Source organism: Xenopus tropicalis, chromosome 2, assembly GCF_000004195.4.
Source record: "Xenopus tropicalis strain Nigerian chromosome 2, UCB_Xtro_10.0, whole genome shotgun sequence".
In the NCBI taxonomy this organism is placed as follows: Eukaryota; Metazoa; Chordata; class Amphibia; order Anura; family Pipidae; genus Xenopus; species Xenopus tropicalis.
In genome coordinates this window covers 141,891,741-141,913,558 of record NC_030678.2, presented here as the reverse complement: position 1 = coordinate 141,913,558, position 21,818 = coordinate 141,891,741, and the positions used below count along the sequence as shown (strand labels likewise).

Genomic DNA, 21,818 nt, shown 5'->3' with positions numbered 1-21,818 from the left:
CACTGTGCACATTCAGCCTCTCTATACTGGGGCTCACCCACAATATAAGTCCCCTGCAGACTCCATGCACTGGGTGTTATTATGCTGATTGCAGACTGCAGGACACCCCCGACATTGCTTTGCCACCTGTACCACAACATGTATTCACTGCACTGAATCAACTTGCACTCCCTAGCAGCCTAGTAGAGATCACAGTGGCTCCAACAACCAGAAACTGAATAGAACTGGCACACTGAACAGTCTGTCACTACAGCCCCGCGTTCTCTCCATTTCTCCATTCATATTATTCCCCTCCTGTGTGTGGCTGGGCAGCAGCTCCTCCCACTGGGCAGTCACATGACAGGTCCGGGATAGGCGCTTCTTACGCTACTGCTCACATGTTGGTCGCATGTCTCTGACGTCAGAGCTTCCTCCTGGCCATGCTGTTCTGCGCCTAGCTTGAGAAGGGTGGCTGCCTAGAGTCTGTAGAACCATGTCTAATAGCCAGGCAATGCCTTCCGATCCTGGTATAACCATGTGTAATACCCAGGCAACGCCTTCCGACCCTGGTATTACCGTGGCACATCCCAAGAAGCGCTATTACAGGCAGAGAGCTCACTCTAACCCAATGGCCGATCATACATTCCAGTAGTGAGTGACCAGGGGAAGCAGGGCTTGTGTTTGTGGGACGCCTTCTTGATTAAAATCAATGTTCCCATGCATACATGGAGCCGTGTTAAACTATTCATATGAATACGGAGGATCTTATCGTATTTGTGTTTTGGTGCTCGGCGAGTTGTAACATTAGTGTGAGCTTTAATGGCTGCTTGTAAATTCTCAGCACTGGCAGGGAACGGGGTTTATATGAATAAAACATACATATAAATCATTCAGTCCCACCGATCAGCTGTGCTATGTTATCTTTCATTCATGTATGCTGTTACAGCATTGTTATTCTTACAGCTTATTGTGAAGCCCATCTGCCCACCAAAATAGTTTTCTCCACTGCAGGTGCTGGCTGACCCATTTAGCTCATTGTATTTTTTTAAAGGAAAATACAATTTACTGGCATCAGGATGCAACTGCAGTGTTTCTTTCACTGGCCGTTCCCAGGTGCAAGAATATATCCAACCATTGTACAGGTTTTGGGGTAATTGTAGAATAGATGTATGCATGTGAGTACAGCTGCCCCTATTAGGCGTTCACTCCAGGTAACGCTGTGTGGGTGGGAAAGGGATTGTTCCGGCTGCCAGTGAATGGTATGGTTTCCATCCTCCTAAGATGGAGAATGGGCTGTGTAAAGTAACATGGGGGAGAGAACTTTTGGTTGCAATTTGTGCCTGTTAACTTTAACTTTATTTATAAAGGGCCACAAGGGTACGCAGCGCTGTACAGTCTTACAGAATACAAAATTACACACAGGGAGGACAAGTGATATAATAAATAAATACAATTAATATGTATATATATATATAAAGTGCCATGTGGTATGAGACACAGTAGGAAGGAGGTCCCTGCCCCGTAGAGCTTACAATCTAAGTGGTTGGGTAACATACAGGCACAAACCGGAAGGTAAGAGTGCATCAGGTATGGGCATTAACTTTCTGCTTCTCACCAGGCTAGACTTTTTTCAGCCAAGTCTGCCATAAGCAAGGGACAGGTGATAAACCAAGTGCTTTAACAGCAGCTGTAATTAAAAGTCTGTAGATTTAGATAATATGTATGTATTTATTTAGGAGCTGCTCCCAAAAGTTCTGCAGTAAATCATAGGAGTTTTCAATTAAAATGCTACATTCTACAAATGGTGACACATTTTTAAAAGATCAGACCGACTAAACATTGGATGTAATTGCTTTTATGGCACTTATAATTTCCTAGTGTTGCCTTAAACTAGTAGTGTATCTAGTTCATTCAGTTTGACAACATAATTGTTGTTTATTGCTTTCTGTAACTGTGTTATTCTTATTTGTCATAGCCCAGTGAAACCTGAAATAATGGACTGGTCAGAATACTACCCTGATTATTTCAAACCCTTGGTACCAGACAGTGCCCATGATGATGCCAAGGATTTACAAGAGAGAAAGGAACAGCATCAGGTGGAGTTTGCAGACATCGGCTGTGGATATGGCGGTCTGTTAGGTACAGACATCACTTTTTTAATTTTAGGCATAGCAGGGGCATCTTTGTTTTGTTAGCCAGATCATTTGCTGTTGCCAGGTATCGCATAAAAACACTTAATTGTATATCATTTGGCATATTTTTCATTACACTTCATTTAAAGAAAACAATTAATAGCTTAGTAGTACAAAGAGGGTTGCTTGTTTATGGTTTCTAGATGCTCTGTGTGATTCATGGGCATTTTCTGCCAGCTGAAATATATGAAAGGGAACATTTAGGGACTGATTTACTAATCCACGAACGGTCTGAATGCGTTTTTTTTCGTAATGATCGGTATTTTGCGATTTTTCGTAAATTGTCGCGACTTTTTCGTAGCCGTTACGACTGTTTCGCAAATTGTCGCGACTTTTTCGTAGCCTTCGTGCCGAGTACGAAAGTTTCAGATTCATTCAAGCTTCAGTATCGTGACTTTTCTTGGGCCAGGTTGGAGCTGCAGAGTGCCATTGAGTCCTATGGGAGGCTTCCAAAATCATGCAAAGTCTGAAAGTTTTGCCCGCCGTTTACGAGTGCTCAATACGGGAAAGTCGCGACAATATACGAGCAAATCGTAATGGCTACGAAAAAGTCGCGACTTTTCGCGCAAGACGTAACGGCTACGAAAAAGTCGCGACAATTTACAATAAAGTCGTAAGGGCGATGAAAAAAATACGAAAAAGTCGCAAAATGTTCGTTTCCAATCCGAATTTTTCCCATTCGAATTCGTGGATTAGTAAATCAGCCCCTTAGTGTAAAAAACAAGAATGTGCCAGTGCATTATGCTCCTGAATATTTAAAGAATATGGTTTAAAAAAAGATGTGTTTCACTTTTTGCTGCCTCCTTTCCCAGGCAGTACAAGGGAGCCGGCAGCACTCAGTACTCTGCAATGTAGGAAAGGAACCAATTGGCAGCTACACGGACCTGACAGGGAACTAAACCTGTCTCTGCTTGTGTGACTGCAGGGCTGTGATTGCCTATCTGCCTCCTACTGTTCTTCTAGCAGGAGCACAGACAGTGACAGTTTCATATCTATGGGAAGCTCCAATAAAAGTGTCTTTTTAAAGATAACGATCATTGTAATTAAGAAGTAAGGGCAGTTTTGTAAGGTCATCCACACGTATGCCTCAGAATATTTAGGTTCAGGCATTATTCACTTCCTGCTGTTTGCATGTCACCATAACTAATGTTTTTCTCATTTAAACAGACCAGGGTTCTTTGAATGGTCAGGCAAAACCAATGTTGTGTTTTCTCCTTCACAGAGTATAATATTTAAAGGGTAATAACTTGTGTTTTAGGCAGTGATATTCTGCTACAGGAAATTTTCAGTTGGTCATATTTTTTGAGTTTTTTAAAAAAATATTTTGGCATTGTATTCTGCCTTTTGTTAACTTAAAATGCTCTCGTAGCTCCATTTGTCATTGAAACCACTGGCTGGCTGCTAGTGAATGTGAGACCCAAACTGGAGAGCTGCAGATCAATTAGTGTTAAAGTAAAACATATAGGTATGTTTTTCTAAAATATAGTGAGTAAATGTTTATATACTGTACAGGTATGGGATCTGTTATCCAGAAACCCATTATCCAGAAAACTCCAAATTACGGAAAGCCTGTCTCCCATAGACTCCATTTTAATCAAATGATTTATAATTTTAAAACTGATTTCCTTTTTCTTTGTAGTAATAAAACAGAACCTTGTAATTGATCCCAACTAAGATATAATTAATCCTTATTGGATGCAAAACAATTCTAATGGGTTTAATTCATGTTTTAATGATGAAGACCCATTATCTGGAATACCGGTGGTCCCAAGCATTCTGGATAATGTGTCCTATACCTGTAGTTGTCAACTAAATAACCTGGCTTCATATGCTGCTTCTTAGCAATACATACAATATGCATTATGTAGGTATTGTGCTCTTGTAGGTTTGTTGTAATGTAGTTCTAAGCTGGTTAACTATCTATTTTCTTTTTTGACTCATACAGTTGAGTTATCACCTCTATTCCCAAACACACTTATGCTGGGACTGGAAATCCGAGTGAAGGTTTCGGATTATGTGCAGGACAGGATCAAATCTTTGAGAGCTTCCCATCTGGGTCAGTACCAGAATATTGCCTGCATTCGTAGCAACGCCATGAAGTACATTCCCAGCTTCTTCAAAAAAGGCCAGGTATTTTGTACAAATGTTATCCTAGGAATGTTCTGCAAGGCTGTGCAAATGTAATAACCTAAACCTGTCAAAATAAAGATTAAAATGAGTAAATGGAGATAGATACATCTAGTGGTAAGTGTCTTGTGTGTTAGTGATTATATAGAGAATAATGTGCCCCCGTTGTAAAGTATACATGTATTGGAAGTCAGGACTAACCTCTAACAACTTTACAATGCACAACTTTTCACAAGCTTTTCACAGTTTTGTAGTTATGACTACATTTTTTCTTTTTTCCATTTTTTTTCCTATGTTTTTGGCAATAGTAGCTCTTTAAGGCTGTTGTTATATCGCTTTGCAGGGATCAATATGGTATTAGTTAATTATTGCTTTCTGCAGTTTTAGAGTTAACTAAAATGCATTTTACATTTTTGGCAGTCTCTTTTGGTTTTCTTTGTTTTTCAGTTCTTTCAAGCAAATCATCTTTCCATATTTTTGAATGCTGTTTTCCAAAGATGCTGTATGTTATTTAGTACACCATGCGCTTAGACATCCTTCTGTGCTCTCTGCAACAGCATAGGCTTATACTTTTGGGGGGAGGTTAACCTATATGTTACTGGGTTTTACCCACCTACTGAAGTTGCACCCCTGTGAACATTGTGTGCACCACCCCAGTTGCCTAGCTGCAGGAAGTAATATGGTCAGAGAGATGTGCCTAAACAGGAAGAGCCATACATTTCCAGAGGTCTGGCATAGTGCCGCAGTGTTCCCTGCAGGGCCTGTACCTGGAGTGCATGTAAGAGAAGAGCATTTGGAGCCGAGTAGTAACAAGGTGATCTCTCTATTTATGTCTGAAACGACTGGAACAACCCTATGAAAAAGCGCAGCTGGAATAACCTATACAGGGGACCTTAGTATCCTCAAAAAGGCTGGTAGTCTCACAGAAACACCTTGCTTGGCTGGACTCGCCAAAAGAGCAAGAGTTAATGAAATGTGAGGATAGATATTGAAATGAAATTAAATATAGATTAAAAAAAAGAGAGAATCTACCTTGGGACTGTGTGATATATCTTTATTTATATCAATATAAATTGATATATATATATATCAAAATAGTGTATTCTGTTTAGTGAATATTGTGTTGTGTGAGTGTTTTTATTTTAGTGGGACCACCAGCAGGTGTAACCTAGAATCCTAGATTCCACACTAAAATAAAGTGCCAGGTCCTAAATGTCTTGCCATATTACCATGCAGAGTAGGTAGATTCTGTACAAATACATGCGCACCACAGACATTTGTGTAATACTGTCCCAATGCCAAAGAATTTACCAACAGTGTTACAGGTGTTTTCATTTTTTAATCTTGGATAAATTGCAGTGCTGTCATATAGGAACACCTTGAAGCCTTGGGGAGTGGAAGTGTGGTTTTGTATGACGCATATTTAGAAAATGTATTGTTCTTGGCAGACATTAAGCTATTTTTTAAAAGAACATTGCGTAGTATCTGTTTGATTACTTCTGCTAATAGCCCAGGGCTTAGCTATTTATTTTTCACTAGCTTTCATATGTATTGAAGGTGATATAATTCTTTCAAAGGGAAATCTATCTTGGAAGTAACATTTAGTATGAGGTAGACACAACTATTACAATGCAATCAGCAGTTCATGTTTTTATTTTGTGCATTTCTGTTCTGCCTATCTTTAACTGGAAATGTTTTCTTAATTCATTATGTGGTACTTGTGAATTTTGGCCAACAACAGATAACCTCTTGCTTTATGGCAGCAATATGAAATAAACACTCAGTCACTAGTCACTTAGTAGACCAGTTACCCTTTAACTTTATTCTGTGGCTCAGGACCCAAATATAGGTCCTCATGCTGTTTTGGGAGGGTCACTATGGTCCCCCCGAATATAGTAAAATGTCCTTTTATTGATTCAAGACCAGTTTATGCGTCACAAAAATGATTGCCGATCCTGATCTGGGTCTCCAGAGGAAAATGTTAATTTAGTAAGGCAATCGGTGTTTGCAGCACTCATGCAGCCATCATTTACATATTTACAATTTATAAGTGCTTGCTTGTTTTTTTTGTTTTTTTTTGCCATGCAGCATAAGACTAAGATTGGCTTTGGCTATTTTACTTGAAATGTTACCATAACTGAATCCTTAAGCATTTGGCTTCTGCCATGAGCTGTTCAAATGTATGTTCAAATGTAAATTTGCTGGTAGCTATTATACATTGACCTAATATAATTAATTATCTCTAAACCAAAAATTCACAGCAGATTATTGGGGTTCTGATATATCTTTTTCTTGAGCAATGACATTTTCTACCTTGTGTGTAGATCACTTCCATTAAGAATTCTCCAGTAAGAGAACTTTATTATTAAAAGGCTGTTTGGTATGAGCCTTCAAAGCTGCTCTTGAGACCCATCTCTGAACAGGTGGATCTGCAGAACTGACCTTCCTGTCAGCATCATATCTGTTTGTGGATTTTATAAGAATGTGCTTGTTTTAAGGTGTTTATGGCAGATCTAAAATCAGTATACTGCCACTTATGGTTTTGAGTAAATAAATGTTAATGCCAGTGAATGAGGAAAATACATAATCTCTCCATCTTTTTTTTTTTTAGTTGAGCAAGATGTTCTTTTTATTCCCTGATCCTCACTTTAAGAAGACAAAGCACAAGTGGAGGATTATTAGTCCTACTTTGCTGGCAGAATATGCCTATGTGCTACGAATTGGGGTAAGTGTAGTATCTGCATCTTAAAGGACCACTAGCCTTGTTTTAGTCTTTTGTATTTGTCTAATGGTAGAATTGTCAACTTACTGTAAAAATGCTTTGCATTATATTCCTTATAGTTACTTAGTTAATTTGGGTTGCAAAAAAATAAATAACAGTCCACATGAGTATTGGTACACACACACATTTTCTAGCTATTCCAAGCAACAAAGAAACAAGATTAATTTACAAAGAATATTGGTATATTGCACGCTTTAGGTTATCAGAAGATATCCACATTAATGTTTTTATCCTGATTAATACAGTGAGCTCCTGGAACCACTATGGAAGAACAATTGGTGCATTAGGAATATGTTACTTTATATAGAAGGCAGAGCTTTGGCTTGCAGTTTTGTGTAACCTAGTATTTTAAATCTGTTGTATTTTCAGGGTATGGTGTACACTATAACAGACGTGGAAGAGGTTCACACGTGGATGGTAAAGCATTTCACCGAGCATCCTCTTTTTGAGCGAGTTGCAAAAGAAGAGCTGGTAAGAAGAATCTCTGCTAAACTGCACTGTCATGTCCTCTTACAATTTATTCTGGCTTTACGTCTAACCCATTTTGTGTCTGCAGGTCAACGATATTGTCGTGGGGAAGCTGGGTACCTCCACAGAAGAAGGAAAAAAGGTCCAGAGAAACAAAGGGCTGAACCTTTTGGCAGTATTTCGCCGCATAGAAAACAGTACGTTTATACAAAGAGACTCCCAGCAGTAGGATGGATGATATCTCTAACCTGACTTGTTTTATGTTTCCAATGAAAATCTGATGGACTGAGCAATCTAGAACTTTTTCTTTAGGTCATTTTGTGTTATACATTACAGAATCTGCCAAGCACAATATAAAAAGGGGGCGCAGCAGAAGAGGCAGATACAGACCAATGATCTTGTCTTCTAAATTATTACACAATTTATACAGAGCATTTTTATTGGCAGGATTTAATTTGTGTGCAGAATTAGTGCTGTTATAGATATCTCCACTTCTGTATTTACTGTGCTTGAGCATTAAGCCAGTATTTTGAACAAAACAAATGCATGAAATGAGGTTGCTGTGTATTTAAAGGGAACTATCAGGAAATAGAAAATTTGGTAATAATTTTGTTCATATAAGTTTCATCTTATGGAAATTAAAATTCCCTTAATATGATTAATTAAATTCTGTACCATTTCTGAAATAATTTAGTTAATCTTTTAGTTTTTAGTATTCCCCTCTCAGCAATCTGTCTCTATGCAGGAGTCAGATTTTTTTTTTAGGCCCTGTTATATTCTCACGATAGTTCCTCTTTAAGAACAGAAGCACATTCTTCTTTTCACCCCTCTTCACTTTTATATTCCCAGTTAACTGCCTATGTTGCACTGTGGGCTGGTATCAAAGGCCGACATAAAGGTGCTTTAGAAGAAATGTTCATGTTAATGAACAAAGCAATAAAGTCAACTGTAAAATTATTTTAATAAATAAGTGTTGCTTTCATAAAGCAATAATATCACACATTGTGTTGTACCTCTTTGCTTTAAGGTGTAGAATATTCATAGTATGTCTGTCAATCAGTGTTTCAACCATCACTGGTCTTGGCAAGATTACACTTTTAGGGCACATGGGGAGATTAGTAGCCTGTAGTTAAATCTCTGCTACTGCAGGTGACTAATCTCCTTGAAATGCCTTTCCAACTGGCAACAAAGTGAATCGCCAGTAGGAAGGTGTACGTGGCACTTTATTTTCTAAAGTCACCCTAACTTTCCTGAACAGGCAACTAATCTCCTTTTGTGCTCCTGCCCTAAGTGCTATCCATAAACATACAGGGTTAATCATGTGTTCTACAGATGAAAGCCAGTAAGCAATGAGTCTGAGCTGAATCACAGATCCTAATCCCTGAGCATGAAGCATTAACATATTGTAAAATATCTGTCACAATGAAAAACCTACACACATTCAGCACATGACAGGTTGATGTTTTATCCTGTGCAACTTCCAGCAACTGCCAAATGATTTAGGCTTTGTCTGTAATCCCTCTGTGCGATTGGACTTCCCAGAAGAGGTCTTAATTGGAGCAATGGCTAGACTGAAGATAAAGAGAGACTGGAAATAAGCCAGACCTCTTTGGAAGAGTAAAAAGGAAATAGTCTTATCACCTTCACACCAAAACTGTGGGATTGCAATTCAAGTCAGTCATTCAAAAAACTCTCCAAGTGGGCTACACATTCTTATTGAAAGGAACACTTTTAAACTGAATATCATTGTAAATATAATGTGGTTTGCCTCGCCCACATTTTGCCAGTGGCTACAGCTAACATAAAATAATAAAGGTTTGAATAAGACTGGCATTTAAAGCGGAGAGAGCCTTAACAGAAAGATAAGTAATAAGATGTAGATAGCAAAAAATGTGTAGCTTCGCAGAGCAATACATTTTTGGCTGCTGGGGTCATGTCCCCCCCAATGAAACCTGGAAAGTGGCAGAAGAGGAAAGCAAATTATTCATAAACTATAACAAAAAGTCCAGAGTCTCTTAGAAGACATATAATATTTAACAGTTATAATAGATATTTGTAGGGCTATGCAACATACAGTGTAACAGATGTTGCTAAATTGCAAAGTGAATCAATTTTTTTTATCAATTCTTTCACTGAACTGTTTACACTGAATTCAGGCAAAAACAAATAATTTGCAAGATATGGGCATCCCTGAGGACCCCCTTGCCTGGCCCTAGTGATGTCCCCCCAGTATGCTGCACTTTGGGCCAGAACTAGGGGTAGGCAGAAGAATCATATGCATAGGGCACAACGCTTGGTGGGGGGGGACACTAGGCACATACCTCTACAGTCTGCCTACCCCTACTCCGTGCCCTTGTTTCCCCACAGCTGGCTTACTGGTGCTTGTTCCCCGATGTGAAATCTAAAACACTGCACCCTCACCACAGCGGTGGGTAGTGCTTTGGGCAAGGTGGCCTGCTGGCTGGGCTGTATGTAGAGAATTGTACCTATGGGCACTGCATGCAAATTTTAACTTGTTTAATAAAGACCTGGAGGTGGGCATAGAGAGTACTGTTTCTATTTTTGCTGATGACACTAAATTGTGGAAAACTATAAGTTCCATGCAGGATATAAACGTGAGCTATCTACTGAATGGTAGTTTGTTGGGGGTATCCTTAATGGAGAAGGATCTGGGTTTTTTTTTGTAGATAACAAGTTGTCTAATTCCTGTCAATGTCATTCGGTGGCTACTAAAGCAAATAAAGTGCTGTCTTGTATAAAAAAAAAAAAAAAGGCATTGATTGAGTGCACCAAAGGCCTTTAGATTAGAGGAACAGAGCTTCCATTTGAAGCAGTGTAGGATGTTATTGCCTTTAAGAGGGGCTTAGATGAGTTCTTGAACAAAGTATCCAAGGCTATTGTGATACTAATATCTACAGTATTGATGTTGGAATATATAGTTTATGTATGTGAGTGTTTAGATAGGTAAGTATAGGTTGTGGGTGCTGGGTTTACTTGGAAGGGTTGAACTTGATGGACTCTGGTCTATTTCAACCCTATGTAACTATGTTACACAAACAGGACATCTCAAGAAAAAAAATAAGCATTCTTATAAAACAACCGATTAAACGCAGGGTCCGCATTATCTGGGAGATGTGTTCTTATACATTTATGGCTGGTGGCAGGCCCTTGGTAAATGCCTCTTGGTTATACAATATACCTGGTTATACAATATACCAATCAAAGTAACATACATAGAGGGGCTATCTACATAGTACAGTAACAACAATGGAAAATCCTATCACTTACTGGCCACTCTGCAATCATTAACATAGAGTGAATCAGTGATAGGTTCTGCGTGTTAATCCAAGTGAAGTGAATGCAAAACAGGTACACGGAACACTGGTTAATATAGGGAGATCCACTGTGTGGGTGTATAAGCACACGTATAAACATCTCTTTCATCCTCACTGCTTAATACTGAAACACTTAACATCAACCTATGGATAATCTATGTGTCAAACAATGAGAAGCATACTCAAGCTTATAAAATGTACAGCAATGTAAAGCAAAAAAGTATGATAATTGCAAAAAAAACAGCAGTACCCTTATATAAGTTGCACCTGTACTGCCAGTGTACAAAGACAAGTGCCAGCATTTTACATAGTTACATTTGGATTTTAACATAAAAGAAAAATGTGCCAGTGGCTTAAAAGGACACCAAGAATTATATACATAGATACATAGTTACATAATAAAGTAGCACACATTTAATATAGTGGGTCAAATGCCTGGGTGCACAAAAAAGTTTATTTACAATTATTTTTTAACAGATCCGTTAATGCAGGTAAAGATATGTGATAAATGATACAATAACCATAATTTAGAATGCTTTGGAGTTCAACATTGCCATACCCCACGGCTAATTGTTTAAAAGATTCTTTATTATACCCAAGTTCTTACCTGATATGCCAATACCTTGTAACTGATCTTAGCTAACCAAACATTAATCTATGCAGCTGATTTTATCAGAATATTTTAGTTTTAGGCTTGGTTCTCAAAATACAAAAACACCTTTGTAACCCCTTTTTGGCTGGTTAGGTTCGAGCATGGGGTACATTGGACTCTCTTTCCACAGGATGGGCCTTCGCCATGTGGAAGAGTACGGATTGTGTTGTTAATCTACACATCCCACGACCAAATGTAAAATAGTGAAGCATGCCAAGAGTTCTTTTGCAGCAAACTGGAAATAATAACTTTTATTGTTATTATAAATGCAGGGTAATCAATACTCACAAATACAAATGGAAAGGCACAAGATGGCAGCTAAATCAGAATGGTGCACCACTGCGGAATACCAACTGGGTTAAGTAGATTTATTTCCTTAGGGTTTCCAACTTATCCCAACAGTAGACTTGATCAGAAAGAATAAATCTAAGCCTGATACCCTTGTCACTACTGCGGCCCTTCCCTAAGGCAGCAGAGCTTGTTAAACAGACTACTCCTTGTTAAGCAGACTACTTCTACTCCTGCTCTTACTAACTAAGACTGGCTGTCTCACTTTCTTAAAAGTGCTATTGCAAAGTTAACCTGCCCTTACTATCCTTCCTTCACGGGGTGCCTGCCCCCTGACTTCAAAGGTCCTTCTGGGGCAGAACACTTCAGAGCCTTGTTGATCCCAGGCTTCCTGGAGCATCGACCTGGTTCAACAGATGCAGGCCAAAAAAGAAAGTACCCACTTCCTGTTAAACACTATATTACAGTGTGCAGGAAGTGGTCACAAGGCTTATGACCAATAATTAACAGATATGTAAATAGCAAAATAGATAAATAGGCGTCTGCCCAGTAACAGTGAAATAAGGACATGTAGGATTTCTAGGAAGTCTAGGATACACCCTAGTTCCCTAGAATTCCAGATAATTGGTTCCATACCTGTATAATACCCATATGGCCATTATTTAATGAGGCATTTTCTTCACTACTCTGCCTATCTCAATTGTTTGATTTTTTTTTAAAGGAAACTAACAGATGGTATGGAGGAGCTGGTAAAACAATATAGATCAAATTGCTATTGATTATAGCTTTGGCTTGTGGCAACCCATATTCCCTAAGAAAAGTCTAGTTTGGGATCTCTGTAGTACTTTTCACAAGTTTATATTTAGGAGTTAAAATGGCATGGTTAGGTTCAGACTCAGATGTGTAGTGGGCAGGTAGGAGCGTATAGGGCTGAAAAATTTTATCGCGTCTAATAGTTCGACTCTTAACGCATGATTCGCTAAAAGGATATTTGCGTTAATTTAGATGTGATGCTGTTTGCGTTATTTAAGTCGCAAAGACTATTTTTGTGCGGTATTCGACGCAACGCGTGCAAATTAACGCAGGGCACTACTTGTCGCGCGCGCTAATTAACGCACGTGTGTTACTTATCGCGCACACGCTATATTAGCCATACACACAATTACGTTCATAAAACTACTTTTTTTGAAAATGCCCATTTCCCTGCAAACTGGCGGCTGCATCACTCTAGGGCCAACACAGACTTGAATAAATCCCACTGCAAAGTCCATATTGTGTTGCCAAAAGCTCATGAACTGTACTTTTCTATAATTACCGCCTGCCCCAAGTAGGTGTTAATTTTAGCATAGACTAATGCGATATTTAGCACGTCTAATCATGCGTTAGTATTTTTTCTGCGCGAGAATTAACGCAAAGCGGTAAAATTGACGCATGCGGTTGCGCGCTATTTAACGCACACGATATGCGACTTAACGCATGAGATAATAATTCAGCGGATCACGCTTTTTTTTGGGCGTCAATTTTAACACAGAAAAGCATGCGATAAGCGTTATCGCACTTTAGTGAATCAACCCTTATGTGTTTGGTATCCCCAGGTACACATGTTGCTTGTAGGATGAATATTAGAAACCATATACATAAGAGACATTTGCTTTAAAGGAGAATGCAAGTCAAAATTTAAAAAGCATACTGCCCAATAGTCCTCCTATTGTTTAGTAAAAACACCACACTTTTGGCTCACCTAATCCAATATTTACTCAGTCACACTTACTTCACATTTTCTAGAACAGGCAGCCATCTCTAAAAAGGTATTCTCCCTTCCTTTCCCTCCTTGCTTCATACTGCTTCATAATGTGTTTCATTCCCTCCCTCCCCTCTGCCAGATCCGCTTCTGATTGGCTGGTGGGCATGTGTAGCTCAGAACAGGAGACAGGATCAAGTTACACACATGCTCAGAGAATAGGAAGGCTGCCGCTGGCACCTACAGGAAGGGGAGAGAGATTTCAGTGATGTCACTGTAGGCTTCACACTGCTGTAGGCTGCCAGCACCATATCTCAGAGAAGCAAGCAGGGATCTGGGAATTTAGATATGCAGTAAGTACTTAAAAATAATGCCTTTAGACTTACTTTTAATTTATATTAACCTTTCATTGTCCTTTAACTTAAGGTATGGAGATCCAAATTAAGACCCCTTATCTAAAAATCCCTAGGTCCCAAGCATTCTGGATAACAGGCCCCATACCTGTAGAACAAGGAACATGGCTCAGTGATACAGGAATGGGGCTTAGGAAGAGGCTGGTTTCAATAGGCCCTTGATAACCAGATTATAGACACATGACCTTAATGAAGCTGTGGGTGGAGACAGCAGAGATATGACAGGCATATTGCAACATATTGCATTTGTGAGGGTTTAGACTGAGCAATTTTTATAATTATGCAAATAGAACATTCTGATTGGGAAGAATCTTCTGGTTTATTTGTAATGAAAATTAAACCAGAATTAGATAATATTTCCCTCTGTTGTTGATGCTAGCTATAGCTAGTCCCAGAAGAAATTCCAGGATTGCACCTAACATTTCCATTTACATGGAATACCCTTGAGGCCGAGCCTTAACCGCTGGGTTTTTAAAGCACAACTAGGGCAGTATGCTGATTGGATTAAAAAACTGGATTTCTTATTGGGGCTTATCAGTTCCAATTATGTAGGGGCCCATTTTCAGGTTTTCTGAAAAAAGTTAAAAATTTTTTTTTACGTTTTTTGGTAGTATACAATTGTTTTTTTCTCGAAAAATTTTAGATATTAACATTTGAGTTTTATAAAACTTTATGTGACTTTTTTAGACTGACAAAAAGTGTGTCAGGTTTAAGCTGCTGAGAACCATTGAGTACTATGGAGGCTTAGAGATAAATAGTCAGTGACAGCCTGTCCTTGACACATTTTCAAGGGGAGGTCAATGCCATCATTGTTTGCTATTTTACACATTTTCAAGGGGAAATAAATCCCATTATTGGTTTCTATTTCACACATTTTCAAGGGGAAGTTAATTACATCATTGTGTTCTAATTCACCCAGGTTCAACTGAAACTTATTTCATTATTGTTTTCCAAGTATGGGTGCCAATGCTCCTAAAATGGCAGCTGGAGCACTAACTGGTTTAGAAAAAAAAGAGGATAAATAAAGAGGATTCATGGAAATGAATGACTATTTAAATTTTACAAATCTTTAGAATTTTTCAGCTCGAAAAAAAGTAGATACTCTGCACTGAGAGGCAGGGAATCAGTCTGTTGGTGGGGAAACACTAAAGCAGGCAGGGACAGGACAGGACGGAGCGGGCGTAGACCAGACGGGACAGGACGGAGTGGGCGTAGACCAAGCAGGACTAGACAGAACAGGACGGAGCGGGCGTAGACCAGACGGGACAGGACGGAGTGGGCGTAGACCAAGCAGGACTAGACAGAACAGTACGGAGCGGGCATAGACTAGACGGGACAGGACGGAGCGGGCGCAGTCCGGACGGGACCAGACAGGACAGAGCAGGCAAGGTAAGGCAAAGATCAGGAGTGAGGAGCAAGGAGCGAGAACAGGAACAAGACAAAGGGGCAAGGAAGCAAGGAAACAAGGCTAAGGAGCAAAGAAGAGAAGAAACAAGACAAAGGAGCCAGAACGGGAAACACAAGCTAGGGGCAGGCCACAGAACTTAATAAAAACCAAATGTTCAGCCAAGTTTGAGGAGGGCAGGGCTTATATAGGGCAGAGTCAGCCCTGATTGGCTGACTCCACCTAGCCAATAAGGCTGCTGGGGTGATGTTACCAAGCCCAGGACACAGGTGAAAGGCAACATAAGGAAATCACCTCTTGACGGCTGCTCTCCTGGCTCAATGGTTAGGGAGAGCAGCCAGGAGGTCCTGGGTTCAAACCCCAGCAGACCCTTACAGTGTATGGGCTTACAGGCTGATCCTGTGCCTGTCAGTGCACTCACATACAGGGTGCTGCCTTTCTCTGCTGTCTTATATACACCAGCAGAGAAAATAACCCATGTCCCATTAGCATTATTCTAAATTATTATAAGCAGCTCAAAATTGGAGAGTTCTGGTAAGTGATTACGCTTGTAGCCTGCTGGCCTGGGTGATTAATGCAGCTCAGTCAAGGCTAAAACCGCAAAATATAAAAATAATATAAAAACTCTACCCCTACTCCCCAAAAGTAGCTAGTAGAGATGAAGGTAACCATTACACTCATTAAATAAATCTACTAACTGGGTCTCCTATGGCATGCCATGCAATGATAACATGGGTGATTCTACCTCTAGCTTGATTTCAGCATTATGTATTTTGATCCAGGGATTAGAATCAATAAGGATTGTTTTTTTTTTCTTTTTATCTGAAGCACACTGCAGAGACTGGTTGAGATTGGTTTCTTTTAAAGGGCTGGTTCACCTTTAAGTTAAATATTAGTATTTTATAGCGTATTCTGTTCCTAGCAACTTTGCAATTGATCTTCATTATTGATTTCTTATAGTTATTACATTATTAGCTTCCTGTTCTGCATCTTTCCAGATTTCAAATGGACCCACACCCCGAAATATTGCTCTATTAGCTTACAATTTTATTATTACTGTTACTTTTCAATTTCTTATCTTTCTATTCATACCCCTTCCTATTCATATTCTATGATATTCACAGGGTCACATCAAATAGTCACAGATACAGCAATTTAAAGTAGAAATCTTACCCATTGTTTAGGTGGGTCCGGGGTGCTCATGCCCCAGACCTTCAGCTTAGGGAGCAAAGCCTTACGCGTTTTGTACCTATAGGGCCCATAGGCCTATGATTAAGTACCCTATAAGTATGAAATGTGTAAGGCTTTGTTTCTTGGCTCCTACAATGGATTAATAAAACTACTATGTTCTTATTTTAACTACCGTTAAAAGTATAAGCCGATCCGAATATAAACCGAGGTACCTAATTTTACCTAAGAAAACTGGAAAACCGTATTGACTCGAGTATAAGCCTATAGGGTGGAAATGCAGCCGCTACTGCTAAGTTTCAATAATCAAAATAAATACCAATACAATTACATTAAATGAGGCATCAGTGGGGTATATGTTTTTAAATATTTATTTCAAAGAAAAACAGTAAATTAGCTCTGTAAGTGGAGAAGAGGGTCAACAAAAACCATATGTTATCAACAATGATACCTTAAGAGTACTTCCCCCTTAGCTCAATCAGCAACCAAGCTAAAACACAAAGAGTTAAAATCATTCAAAACTATATATAGAATATAAAGTGCCATGCCTAGTGCAGAATGGGACAGGTGAGGATGGTAGATGAAGATGAATTTGGGAGCGGGCCAGGGCATTGGAGGGTCTGGTTATGGGTGGCCTAATTAGCACACAAAAGACAGAGGGTGCTAGTCTGGAGGGACCCATGGCACCCGACTCGAGTATAAGCCGAGGGTGACTTTTTCGGCACATTTTGGGTGCTGAAAAACTAGGCTTATACTTGAGTATATACAGTAAGCTGCTTATTGACAAATTTTTTGGTGATATCTGGATGTGCCTGCCAGCTTGTTTCTTATATGTGGTATTCATATTCTAGACTTTCATTCAAACTACTGCCTGGCTGCTAAAGTAAATAAGACCCTAGCAACCAGATAGCTGCTGAAATTCCAAACTGGAAAGCTGCTGAACAAAAACCGAAATAACTGAAAAACCACTCAAATAAAAAATGAACACCAATTGCAAATTGTCTCAGAATATCATTGTCATACTGAAAGTTAATGTTAAGGTAAACAAGTAAAAACATTATACTGTATGTGTGCATTTTTGTAACAATAAACTAATGCTTCTTTATTTTTACATCTAGCTAAATGTCTACTGAATGCACTTCATATTTATTCAAGAAACTAGACCTCGAATCCTTTAGTCTCTAAATATCAGTAATTGCACCTGCTTCTTGCTGTGCCGTCCGTAGTTGAGCAGCTGTTCATATTTATGACAATAAAGGAGTAAAATATCCTTCAAGGCCCCTTAATCTTCAGTGGCGCTGCTTTTTGTTTGTGTTTGCATAGAGAATCTTGAAAATAAATGAGTGATAAATTCAAGATCCACACCGAGTAATGTTCTAGATGTTAGAGCAGTAGTCCAATTACATGCCATATGCCACCTGACCACATCTCTGTTTAAGACAATGTAAGCACATTCCACAGGGTTCACAAGAGAACATTTTATGGCTGTTTTAATTGTTTCCACTTATTTTCAAATAAACCAGATGGGCTCTGCTAATACTGCACAATATACAGACATTAGCTAATCCAAATAAGACATTACCTTGTCAGGACAGATAATTTCTAACTCTCATACTTTAAATGAATTAATGCAACAGGTACAAGGAGCCACTGGGAAATTATTGGTGGCATAGAGCTCCCATGGAAGGTACCCTGGACCAGTGTGCTTTTCAGCAAAAAGAAACTCTGACTAAGATCCAAGGTTAGGGATTATATATTTACTGGGGGTGCCTAACAAAGTTGTCTTTTAAGTTGTCATTCATGGAGTGTTTGATGTCGCTTCCCTTTTGGTTTATAGGAGAAGGAAAGGTAAAAACTTAGAAAGGTCTGTGTAAATACAGCCATAAGCACTAAGGAACACAGGATTTCTTGTCTCCTTTTTTGTAAATATGTTCTTCAGTATCAGACTTCCTCTCTCAGAAAAATTCTTCACTCCTGGGGCCAGAGTCTGCCCAGCTCTCTCCTCTCTCCTGCTCCCCCTCCCACAAGAATGCTAAGAACTCCCTCCTTTCCCCTTAGGAATGTGTGATCTGAGCTATAACGGCTAGAGCCATACAGCAGGAAGCTATGAAGACCAAACTAAAAAGGCAGCTGCAATCTTAAGCAAACAGAAAAAACTTCTAGGGCTCTTTACTCAGGTATGGTAAAGCTTTCTGCAGAATAAATATAATGTTCTAGGTGGCACTAATGTGGCAAATCTATTGGCAGCAAAATTACTTTCCTTCTCCTTTAAGGCAAATTGTGGTTTATTCTATTCTTCTATAACTGCAAGTGTGTGACTTTCTGTCTCTATTGACTTAACAATTAAATTCATTCTTTTGGGGGTACAGGTACTGCATAGGGCAAATTACAAACAGATTATTGAAATTGGGCCTTCTGCCATATTTCCCTTGAGCAGACCTCAGTACCTGTTGGACAGGTAGACTACATATATTTTTGGTTCTAAAAAATGCAATAACTGAACACTATGGATGGATCAAAACTAACATGTTTTCTTTTGAAATGAATTCTTTATTCAATAGACATTATCATTAAAAAGAAAGTTTGTTGTTTTTTTTCCTGAACACAATGTAAATAGTTCAGAGAAGAGAAATATTGATTCTTTATATGTTTTAAATGTTTCCTGTTTACCTATTGCTGAAAGAGTTGGACCCTGTCTGCTTTCTGTCAGTTTTGTGATTCTGGTTAGGAATTTCCAACTTGAAAAAAAGCACAAGAGCATTTTATGATGAGAAAACCCCAAAAAGCTTCAGTAGTGGTATGTTCATGTATGTACTACTGGGCACAGTGGGAGTGGTAGAAAAAATACAGCAGGTAAAAAACAAGGGGAGGTACGATAAAATATATAACGTGGGTAAGTAAATAGACTATACTTTTTTTGTTTCATTACTAATTTAATGTAATAGATATTTAAAATAACTTCCAGATGTAAATGAATCTTCTCTCCATCAAGTTAGTTAAAAAAATAGTAGTGAATCTGAAATTAAGTTTGTTTGTTAAAAGAAAATCTATACCCTCGAACAAGTCTCTATAAAAATATACTGTATAAAACAATGTATGTAAAACCCTGCTTCATCTAAATAAACCATTTTCATAACAATATACTTTTTTAGTAGTATGTGCTATTGGGTAATCCTAAATAGAAAATTGCCATTAGGGCCATCCCCTGGGATCATAGGATTCACAGTGCACACAAACAAGCCAAGGCACACATACATGCTAGGCCCCATCAGCTAAAAAATGGACAGAGTGATCCCTGAGGGAACACACAGACCCTCACAAAATGGTGGCTCAAGGGAAAAATATTTACTGATATATATATTTCAGTTTGGTAAGATTCTTTAATAGGTCACTTAATATAATATAAACTATCTGTTGGTTAAGTATTCATTCTGGGGGTATAGTTTTCCTTCAATTAAGACCTTTACCCTGGGCCCACCAGTGCTTTAAAAGCAGCCCTGTAACAGTCAATGTTTTCCTACAATGTCACTAAGAAATCGGCCGTGGCACTCGGGGAGATTAGTCGCCCACGATAAATCTTCACTATTGCGGGCTACTGATCTCCACCCACAAGAATGGAAATCGCCAGTGGGATGGTATACACATTGCTTCGGTTTTCCGTAGTCGCCCGAAGTATCCTTGTGAGGCAACTTCGGGCAACCAAAGCGATGCGTATACCATCCCACCGGCGATTTAAATTCTTGCCAGTGGGATGGCATGTGGGGGAGATTAGCCGTTTGCAATAGTGAATATTTATCGTGGGCGACTAATCTCCCCCTGTACCAACTGCCCTTAGTGTTCCCTGGTGAATGCTGCAGGCAAGTCACACATCTGGTCCCTGCCTAAATCTGTATGTACAATCCTGCAAAGCATTACCAACAAATTGCAATTTATTAACACCTTTGCATAGCAAGAAAATGATTTAACAAACAACACATTTATTAAAGTTTTTCTTTCAGAAAATTAACCAGTATTGCATTATAGTTAATGTAGTGCAAGTTAATGGGAGACATACTGTATTAATGTGAAGAAAGCTGTTTTATGCGCTGTAATAATTGTTACAGAAAATGCTTTGTAAATCCACAACTACTTTTTGTTAATGAGCAGTAACCATCATTACCGCTGGGCAGGAAACCATGGTCCCATGGTCTTTGTTTACGAATCTTTTAATTTAACTGAGCTACATAATTAATATTATTGGCAAAATTACATAAAGCTAGAACTACGTAGATAGTAAAGGGTTAATTCTGACACACAGTTACAATGTGTAAATAAAAGGAGCCCCTTTAGCACATGTCAGGTGAAAGGGCCATGTAAAACGAAAGTTACACGTTCAACCAACCGATTCAAACAACTTGTGAGGACAGCAAGCATTCTGGGAGTTAATCTGCTAGGCTCTAATACGTGGCCAAGCAGTGAGACCTTACAGATAATAATCAGCTCACTCTAAGACTTGGGACTTTGCCTTGTGATGGTCAATGACTTTGGATTGAGTCCAGGTCAAGAGATTGCATAAGCTCCCACAGCCAAACTACACAGACTGTGTTCATGAGTGTTAAACATTCATATGTCTTGGGACCAGATCAGCTCCCAATATCACCTTTAGAGCTAAAGCATAATGGGGCTCATTTACACGTGGATAGGTATACGTGTTGCAGTGCCAAGGCTCTGTACTGTGCTATACACTAAGCAATTGGACCTACCCATAGTTTAGTGTAAGCTTGCCCATGATTGAAAATTTGCACATTGACAAAGTGAAGAACAGTATTTAATGCAGTGCTCCAAGAGCACCCTACACCTACAGGCGCTCCTTTTGTGTACATCGTGAATGATGCCATTAGCTTCCCCCATGCACACCCCTTACATGGCAGACACTATTTTCCAACAGGCCTTTGGCTGTCGGGACCAATTCTTTGCGCTGCATACCATAGATACAATGAATGAATGAATGAATTGCCAAATAAATCACGAGGAAACGTTGTAATGTCGGGTTTTCAGAAAGTCTGCAGTGGGGAGAATGTAATGGATCATGGGGAGGTAAATTGGGAATTCTAATAGCAAATAAACTGTTAGGTCAATATTTTAGGATAACTTTTTCTTTTCTTAAAAATGATTGTGTGTACATTCACAAGAGTTAAAGTGTTGCAATTACCAAGCCCATGTCAGTGGAAAGATATCAGTAGTCAGAAGCCCAAGCAATGATGGAAAC

General features: G+C 39.1%; 1 protein-coding gene across 1 annotated transcript; it reads left to right on the top strand.

The window, feature by feature from the left end:
- Window positions 1-400: 400 nt before the first annotated feature.
- On the top strand, window positions 401-8,544 carry mettl1 (methyltransferase like 1). The gene is given in 6 exon segments (NM_001006797.2): window positions 401-630; window positions 1,955-2,118; window positions 4,117-4,301; window positions 6,910-7,023; window positions 7,450-7,551; window positions 7,637-8,544. Coding segments are annotated over 6 exon segments (864 nt in total). The 5' UTR covers window positions 401-472; the 3' UTR covers window positions 7,778-8,544.
- The last annotated feature ends 13,274 nt before the right edge of the window (window positions 8,545-21,818 follow it).